Here is a 10,028-nt window from a genome sequence, read left to right as displayed (position 1 = left end):
CGGGACCCCCAGTGTGGATCGGGGCAACGCAGCGGGTGGATGTTCTTTTGCAACACCTTGCTCCGCTTCTCCCCCCCCCTCACAGCCGCCCTGATTTATTTGCACGGGACATTTATTGAGAACCGGGTCCGGCGCCTCTCCCCTCCTCTTCTCCCCCCTTCTCTTTCTCCCCCTCCGGTCACTCCTTCTCCGCCCTCCTTCTCGCCTGTTATCCGACCCCGCACCGCTGCGAAGCCGCAAAGATGCCCAGCTCGCTGTTCGCCGACAGCAGCGTGCCGGGGGGGGGGGACGCGCTGGACGAGCAGAGAGCGCTGCAGATCGCCCTGGACCAGCTCGCCCTGCTCGGCTTGGACAACGACGACAACCCGCTGTACGACAACCAGGAGCCCCGGAAGAGGAGCGTCAACATGACGGAATGCGTCCCGGTGCCCAGCTCCGAGCATGTGGCAGAGATTGTTGGCAGACAAGGTGTGTGTTTGTGTGGGTCTCAGTGTCTCTGTTTTGTCATGTTGTGCAGCTGAGCCGTGCACCCGAGCGCCTCAGGTAGCAGCTGTGTGGGAGGAACACAATCCCACTACACGCTCTACTACTGCATGCAACAACTTAACAACACGGCGTGGCGTGGCTTGTCTGCACAGGCACCTGGGCTGCTGTGTGTTATCTTTTCTGTATATGTAGTTCAACACATCTCTATAAATCCACCTGGTAGTAGAACGTGTACTTGTGCTACCGTCTCGTCACTTGGCCGCACGTTGTTCCTCCTCTATAAATACTATGAGGTGGGCGGCGGCGAGCAGCAGAAGCCAATTCAAGAAGTTGACATTTAAGTAGAATAAGAGCCTGCTGGGAAGAGTCTGTCTGTGTTGAATGGAGATCTCCCCGACCCAGCTCGGATGAGACACTAAGTGATACTACCGGATGATTATATGCTTCGAGGCAAATCATGTATCATTAAATGGCTTAAAACACGTTGGGGTTTGGTTTTGAATAGAACGGATTCCTCGTTCTGGGACATCAAACACCCACTCTTATTAAATGAAGAGACACGTTTGAGTGAGGACCAGCACCGAGCGCTCACGTCCGGTTATTGGTCATTATTCGGTGAAGCAGGACATGTAGGTCAGTGAGCGAGTGGAGCGGGAACCACAGAGTGTCTGGGTTGGTTAGTAAGCGGCTTGCAGCAGGTCGGTGTGTGGCGAGGAGCAGCGCAGGATCACATTAGGACAACGGTCACGATCTTACCTTGCCACCAGCAGCAGACGCCCCTAGCTGCACAGAGCCAGCCTGTCCTCCAGCTGCAGGGCGGTGCTGGTGCCTGGTTACATATGCGGAATCATCTCCCCTCCCTGCAACGCTGCTGCTGCTGCTGCTGTTGTTCCCAGAAAAACAAAGGAATAGTAAGGGAGCATGCACCTACCGGGACTTTACAGTGGGGCAAATCAATTTGTGAACCACATTTATTTACATCAGACACCCCCCCCCCCCCAACACACACACCCCCTTTTATTACCATTTGAAGATAACTATTTATAAACTGAGCATTAACCCTCTCCTAAGGGGCTGCTTTGAGCCTTGTATAAGAGAACTGGTCCTCATTTAACCTGCAGCAGACTGATAGGGCTGAATTTCAATGGACTGTGCAGACTGAGTTGAGGTGGGTTCACCCTCCCCTGCATCCCCCTGTCCCGCTCAGCAGGCTCTGCTCTACTAATTATGTCATTCTTCCTCGACTGTTTCCTCAGCCAGACATTTGATCATAGAGAGATGTGCGTTTGTGCTGGAAGGTGTTGGAATGCGGCTTAATGTGCCGGCATTGCACTGCCATGCGTCAGGCTAAGAAATGATGAAGTTTCTCCCTCCACAATGCTATTAAGTGTGAAATAAGAGTACAAGCTAAACAGCTGATGTTGTAAGTGTTGACTGTATTATAGTAAATGAACAGGCCACATTGTGGATCCAGCAGCAAGTTTTGTTGTCCTGCTGTATGTTTAGAGGCTGTGCAGCATGTGGTTTAAATTTGCTCTTCTCCAAAAAAAGGGGGGGGGGTTCATTTCTCAGACCATTGGCCTTTTGAGAGACAATAATAAACATACAGCAGCTGTTTTGAATAGTCCATAAATAATGATTTAACACATGACATGTTTCAAGCTGTTGTTATGTTGGACATGTCCTCACTTTCCCCATTTGCTTCCATGCCTCAGGTTGCAAGATCAAAGCACTGCGAGCCAAGACCAACACCTACATCAAGACCCCTGTTCGAGGTGAGGAGCCTGTTTTTGTGGTGACTGGAAGAAGGGAGGACGTGGCTATGGCCAGACGGGAGATCATCTCAGCTGCTGAGCACTTCTCCATGATCAGAGCCTCCAGAAACAAAAACACCAGCCTGAACGGGAGTGGTACCCCTGTCCCTGGACCACCTAACCTGCCCGGACAGACGACCATCCAGGTGAGGGTGCCTTACCGTGTGGTGGGGTTGGTTGTTGGCCCCAAGGGTGCCACTATCAAGCGCATCCAGCAACAGACCCACACCTACATTGTGACACCCAGTCGAGATAAGGAGCCAGTGTTTGAGGTGACGGGGATGCCAGAGAATGTGGACAGAGCACGTGAAGAGATTGAAGCCCACATCGCTATGAGGACAGGAGGCCTTATTGAGGTCCAGGATGAAAATGACTTCCATGCTAATGGCACGGATGTTGGCTTTGATCTGCACGGGCATGCCACCCTGTGGTCCAAGCCAAATGGTGGGTTGACCCTCGCTTCAGTGCGAAAACCCTTCTCCAACTACCGCAACGACTCGTCCTCCTCTCTGGGCAGTGCCTCCACAGACTCCTACTTTGGTAATAACAGTTCACGCATGGCTGACTACAGCCCCCCCAGCCCCGCACTCAGTTACACCACCACCAACAATAATGGGAACAACAATAACAACAACATCAACGTCAACACCAATGGCAACGGTTTTGGTTACGGAAGTGAGGTGATCTCGCCTGACTGCACTGATCTGACTTTTGACTCTTCACCAGGGTTTGACCCAACACAAGCCCCACCAGGTCTCCTGTGGTCCCAGTGTGATAGTCGCATAACCCCCTCCTCAACTGGAGGCAGCTCCCCCACCCCAACATCAGCCATGTTCCCCACCAATACGTCCACTAATGCCAATGGGATAGTGGCGAGTCAGAGAAGGGTTAATGGATGTACCCCACAGCCCAGACTGTCCCCTCCACTCCATAGCCACACTGGAGGCCCCACTGAGCACCCGTTAGCCCGAAGGGTGCGCAGTGACCCGGGTGATGGTCCGCTCAGTTTCCCTGGTTACTCCAGTACCATTGCTTCCCTGCCGGGCCCTCACCTACCTGGGGTTGCATGCGACTCCTCCGCCTCATCCACTTCCTCGTCTTCATCCTCCTCCACCTCTTCAGGAACAAGCCGAAAGGGCAGCCGTGATTGTTCTGTTTGCTTCGAAAGTGAGGTCATCGCAGCGCTGGTCCCCTGTGGGCACAACCTCTTCTGTATGGAATGTGCCAATCGAATCTGTGAGAGGAGCGAGCCCAAATGCCCTGTCTGCCACACCGGCGTCACTCAGGCTATACGTATATTTTCATAAGAAGTGAAACTCTTTGACTATCTCGTCAGCAAGACAGGCTACAATAGCAACAACAGACTCCTCATACTGCTTTAATGGTATCACCCAATCATCTGTAATGTGTACATAGATATACATATGTATGTAAGAGGCTGCAGTATCTAGAAGAAGGGACAGACACCCTTTTGGGGCTCAGTCATAGTTGTTAATAATACACTGTAGCCTGGGGAAATATTTTCAACATCTAAGTGCATGTTTTAAATATTACAGCATAGTAATCAATAGTTCTAGTAAAATTGTACCCTATATTTATGAAATGAAGAGACACAGTGGGGTCAGGATGGAGTTAAGTGGGTCAAACTGCAGCCGTTTGCGGGCTGAGCCTTCCAGTTTTGCCGACTGAATGTAGTAAGAGGGAGGCCACGGCTGGGAAACGTGGAGGGCTTCCAGCTAAACAGGACTATTGACTTACAAGATACTGCAGCTTGAAGTCAGAGACCACATGGGGGAGAGGAACAACATATCCTACATATATATGTATAGAATACATTTCCACAAGTTGAAAGTTTTAAATGACATTAATACAGATTGAAGTATTTTATTGTTTTTTTGACTTGAAAGATTATATTTCTTATTGCAATGATGTTTACAGATATTTTGATTTAAGTTCAGTGAACTTTTTGTAGCTGGGTTGAAACCTTGTTTATTTTTTAGTATGGCCTTATGGCATTGATCACTGTATTATTTTAATATCACATGACTGGGTGGAAATCCAAGTCCACACAATGTGTATTGCTTTTGACAGTATTGTGTTGGGATGGAGTTTTTTATAGGTTTAGCAAAAATGTCTTTTAAATCTGCTTCACCCAGCATATTTTTTATTCAGTAATATAAAAGCATATTTTATTCTATATTATTATGAAACATTGAAATGTACAAAACTTAGTAAGTTGAACACAAAGAAACAGTTTATGCTTTCTAAAATTTGTATGAATTAGATTCCAGTGGGAATTACAGGCTTCTGTTGCACCACTATAGTTTTAGTATTTCTATTTTAATACATTTGTTTACCACTTGTTTATGTATATGTAGGTGAAGTTACTTGAGCGTAAATGTACTTTATTGAGCAAAGTTTAAGAACAAAGTATATTTTATTTTATGATAAAGGGCCTTTAACCTCATGGTCAAATACTAATATTATATTTGCTGAGACAAGATTTGAAAATGTATCAAGAGTTTTATTTTTCTGACATTTAAAGTTATACATGATAAAAGTAAAACTTAAGTAATGGTGCTACTTCATCTTTTTTTTAAGTATTTCTATATAAGTCCAATAAAAATGGTACATTCATGAGGTGTCTTACTCTTCGTGTCTTTCCTGACCTGTGTTGTTTAGTTCTGCTGGTCTTCACAGCAGGCTGAGGTGAGGCTGATTTTTGAAGTGTAATAGTTTTCCCAACATTTGACCCCTCTCTGCTTTCTAATGGAAGCTTGGACACGGCAGGCTTATCATAGTGGACTAATTCATGAGCATATGCTTTGCAGTCAGATAGGGGAACCTGACCTGCCATATCACTGATTAAAGGTGCTGTGTGACCTATACTCATACAGCCTCTTCAAAATACTTTCACCTGGCTCTTCCGGATAGTGATTGATCAGCGAAACAGTTCATCAAGATACTAAAAATTGAAGAACGTAACATTTTCTCACCATAATGCTATTCATTGTTGGGTAAAGACACCGAACATTGGCCTCACTCCGTAATGTGCAGCATTGGCCTTTAAAACGAATACTGGTTGACCTAATACAGTGGATGTAATGAGAAATACCATCTAAGTTACCTGCATTCCAACAGTGTGTTAAGATCATATCAATCAGTTTTATTTTCTCTGAAATCTGCTTGATGAATCAAAAGCAAACAGTATGTGAGTATCACCTTTGGGACTCCGCTGTCTGACATAAGAGAACAGTTAACTGCTCTCTTGTTCCTCTCCTCCCCCATCTCCTTTCTGTGCTAATGTGCTGCCTCATCTCATGTGGTCCTTTTCGAAACACTAGCGTTTAAACACATGTTTTGCTGCAAGATAGTAAATGTGGAGCAAGCAGGCCCTAATGATAAGTTTAAAATGGAAACATCCAGCACAGGCCCACAGAAACTGGCCCTATAAACCATATTATTAGGAAGCAATTTCACCACTGCGGAAAAGAGCTGACAAGTGTTTTTAGCCAAATGCACAACACATGGCCTTCACATACCGCTAGTCCCATGATCAAACATTGATGAACAGAAGGCCCATGCTTCTCCTGGCCAACGACAAGAAGAAAAGAAATACAGTATAGAGCCTACTCACATTATTTAATAATATAACTAGGTTTTTCGAACTTTTATCTAATCATTCTGTGATTATTTAAGATAAATCGCTGTTCATTAAAAGTCTGAAATATAATGCAGGCATATTGTAGTTTTGTAGCATTTTGAACTAAAATGTGTATCTAATGTGATATTGTCTCAAATAATATGCCCATGGGCATCACAGTTCACTCGACCCAAACATACTTTGAGTGAAAAAAAGGGGAGACCCTTGTTTTGTTGATGCATGCGAGACAAACCTTCCAGATTTAATGATGAGTTACACAGGGTGGAAGTTAATCTGTTCTGTGAGACAGATGATCAATCGTGTCCTCAAAAGCACTATCTGTGATTTTCTGCCACCAGGCATCTCTCAATCACAACGGTAACAAAAGATGGAGTTTGGTGATGTCACAAAGCTCCCATGTTAGCTCAGCTTGTTTCTCTCATAAATTAATATCGAGATGCTGAATGAGGGAAATCCTTTATCTGGTTAACATATAGGGCCTCAGAGGAGACCTGATAGTTGAATGGTTAGGGCACATAGCACATGCGGGCATATTTCAATAGCAGTTGGTCCATGGTTCAACACACAGCCACAACCCTGCACAACCCTTATCTCACCTAATTTCCTGTCTCTTTTACCATCTAATGAGGGCAAAATGGTCAAAAATATACTTAAAGAAAATAAAGGACCAAGAACTCAAAGAAGAAGACTTAAAACTGAATAAATGGTAAATTATTAAATATCTTGGCAGAAAAACACACCACTGACACATGCATAAAGGGGATACGCCACTTACTGACCAAATGATATACACCTTGACTAAAATTACATATTTCTCCAGGTTCCAAAATTATTGGAAACAGTTTAGATAATGCGAGTGCACAACTCAACAACATATAACAGTTACACATTACTCCTTGTATGTATTATTTCCTCAATGGGTGCACGCAGAGTAGAAGGAGGGTGACTCCTGATCTTTGAGCCATTAGCTGAAAAGACCTTAACTTTGTCAGATGGCAGCTCCTCAGCCATGATGTACATTTTACAAAGCTCTGTCTGGCTGAGCATTTGGCTGCAGAAGACTCTGTCTAGTGTGCCAGTCTGTGCTAACAGCAGAGGAACAACACAGCATGTCTGGCATCTCCCACGTTTTGACCTACATCTCATGTATTTAATGGACCTCCATTTGGACACACATGCATGGTCAACCAGACACGGGCACACACACACACACACACACACACACACACACACACCCACACACACACACACACATACACACACACCACCTTCCTAAAGAAACATCGGAGGGAGAAGCTGAGTGTGTGCGAATGTCTATACTTTATTCATGCTGTGCACTCTGCTTGTCACCACTCTGTGGTTTAGCCATTACTTGATGTGATTCACGCATTTAAACACACAGTTTCTGAACCAACAGCTGTCGCACATCTGGCTTTGTGTGCAATTCACAGTACATGATTGACAACAAAGACGGAGGCACTAAAGTGAACACGGATGGTGCAGGAATCAAGATAAACTTGTTATTTCAGTATTGGCTTCTTTAGTGAACATTGTGTTCACTAGAGAAATTGTTTTACTGTACACAGCTGTCATTCATATTATCTAGTTATCGTTCATGTCATTGTGTAAAGCCTCAGCATCTGATGCAATTTATTGGAAAGTAATAATTTTCCGTCTCTGTCGTGACAGTTCATATCACGCGTGTGTGTGTGTGTGTGTTGCAACTTAATATTAGATCTGCAGTCCAGTAGGCTAAAGAGACAGTCAAGATATCAGTCAGTAATAAATGATTGGATTGGGCATTGTGAAGTACCAGTCAAGTTAAATCAGGTCAGGTCTTACAGATTCTTACAGCCTGAGCTTTGAATGCAGAGCAACAAAGAACAACATCGCAGTTTGTTATTTTGAAACCATTTTTTAAAACTCCACTGACAAGATATCTATGCGGATCTGTACACAGTAAACACATCTGTTAAGAGCCTTTCCTTCAAGTTCTGAGGAAGTCAGAGCTTGTTAAGGCTGAACCGTCAACTCATGTAATGAAGACTGCACTGCACATCTGTCATTACAATGTGCTTCTGCCTTTTTCTCTTTTAATTCATTGAAGATTTTCAAGAATTGTCATACCCTTACAATGCAGATGGCCTGTGTTATGATTTTGCTGCAGTTAAGTAGGATGGAAGTGAAATTAATTGACAGTTGTCCCCACGAGTCTCCCCTGGTCTGAGCGAGAAAGCTACACTGTACTTGACACAAGTTTGAATTTGAACCAGGCAGTTGGTTTGGCTACCCATATACTGTAGATGTTGGTTTATCTGATCAACCCACTGCTCATTGCTTTTCAGCCATTTATTTTCCAAATTCCCATTAAGTCACTGTTACATTGTGAGTACAATGTCAGATTGTCCAGAATAAAGATAATAAGTGTGTTATTATGCCACAATTATCCTTTGATATTTGTCTGAATTCTTATAGATGGCGAATGATTATGTCATGCAAGATTTAACTGTAAAGGTTTTGCATATATTTCACTCTTATCCTTATATTCAGAAGATGTTATAGCCAGACAGTGTGCTTCATTTGAGCTGACTTAATAATGGTTAAAGCTTCTCCTCCAGCATATCCCTGCCTGAGAAGCAGTCAGAGCAGGCTGTGGGTTTTCCCCTCCACCGCTGAGGGAGGAGGGAGAGGAGGATAGAAGAGAAGGGAGGGCACTGGGTTTGTTGTTCAAAGCCCAACCTCGGCATATGCATTATAAATGAACACGGTTTGAGGCACGTCTCTTCCTCCCTCTCTCCCTCTGCTTCTGTCTCTCTCCGTCTCTGTTTTTTTCTCCCTATATTCAAGTTTGTGAGAGTGTGTGCATGTGTGTGTATGTGTGCATTTATGTGTTTGTGCCTCTATGTGCATAATGGATTTTTATCCTTCGCAGAGCACAGCGGTCACAGTTTGTGTGACTCCACATGGTCTTTATTATGCCAGACGGAGAGTGTATCGGCGGAGACATACCAGACCGACGTCTGCCCTCTGTCTCTGTATCTCTACACACATGCACGCAGGGAGAAATCACACACACACGCACACACACACACACACACACACACACACACACACACACAGAGCGACCTCTGACTCCCTGCCATTTTCACCTCTCACCTCCCTGTTTGCCCACAAGTCCTGCAGTTTAAGCCTCACCTCCAATTCGATGGTTTTTCCAGCAAGTGAAAGCATTTATAGACACACACACACATACACACACTGATTGTACTCTCTGTATGTGAGAGCCTGTTAATGGAAGCAAATCATGTCATGCTGTATGCTCATTCTACTTATTACTTATATATATATACTATATATATCCTAATATATGATTGAATGCCATAGTGATCTGCAGCTCCCTCCAAATGTTACTTGTGCTGTGGCTGACTAAAGTAAGATCGCTGCCCACGCTTGGAAGATGAGAACTGAACTCCATCCTGGTAGAAGATTTTTATGCAAATGTGCCAACTGCAACAGTTTTAGTCCTCCTCTGTCTGGCGAGCAGACACTGACTCACGACATGGCAGAAGTGGAGTATAAAAAGATCCAGTCTGTCCTGCTGCTGCTGTATTTACATCTTTGATGGATGGAATAAGATTAGGTCAAATTATGATACAATGTAGCTATTTCTATTTCTCTCTCCTGGATTTGCCTTAAGCACAGAACACATGTTCATGAAGCCTGCGGAGAAGCTTCCAGGCAACTCTCATTAATACTCATACGAGAATAGGTCAACTTTATTTCAAAGAATGGGTCAACATTTTGAAGTGGAAATAAAGCATCAAGACTAAAAGCAGGTGGCAACCGATAACCTGTCCCTCTGATATCTGTTTGGAAAACAGATCCCTTATCAGTGACCTGATATGTGCAGGATCAGTGTTTTTGCGACTTAAAACATGTGTAAATTAACCTCATCATGATCACAATTTGCTTCCAAACAAATTGGCTGTTGCAAATGAGTTGTATATAGATTGTAACTTCTAAGGGACAGCTTTGGAATTTGCTGACAAGCTGACGCTCACAAA

The 10,028-nt window shown here is 44.3% G+C and overlaps 1 protein-coding gene across 1 annotated transcript; it reads left to right on the top strand.

Moving 5' to 3' along the window:
• The first annotated feature begins 242 nt into the window (after positions 1-242).
• On the top strand, positions 243-3,607 carry mex3b (mex-3 RNA binding family member B). The gene is made up of 2 exons (XM_061068903.1): positions 243-468; positions 2,202-3,607. The coding sequence occupies exons 1-2, from the start codon at positions 243-245 to the stop codon at positions 3,605-3,607; spliced, it is 1,632 nt and encodes a 543-aa protein (XP_060924886.1).
• The last annotated feature ends 6,421 nt before the right edge of the window (positions 3,608-10,028 follow it).

This window comes from Limanda limanda, chromosome 3 (genome assembly GCF_963576545.1).
Source record: "Limanda limanda chromosome 3, fLimLim1.1, whole genome shotgun sequence".
Classification (NCBI taxonomy): domain Eukaryota; kingdom Metazoa; phylum Chordata; class Actinopteri; order Pleuronectiformes; family Pleuronectidae; genus Limanda; species Limanda limanda.
Note: the sequence above shows the minus strand (reverse complement) of the source record. Positions and strands in the feature narration are given on the sequence as shown.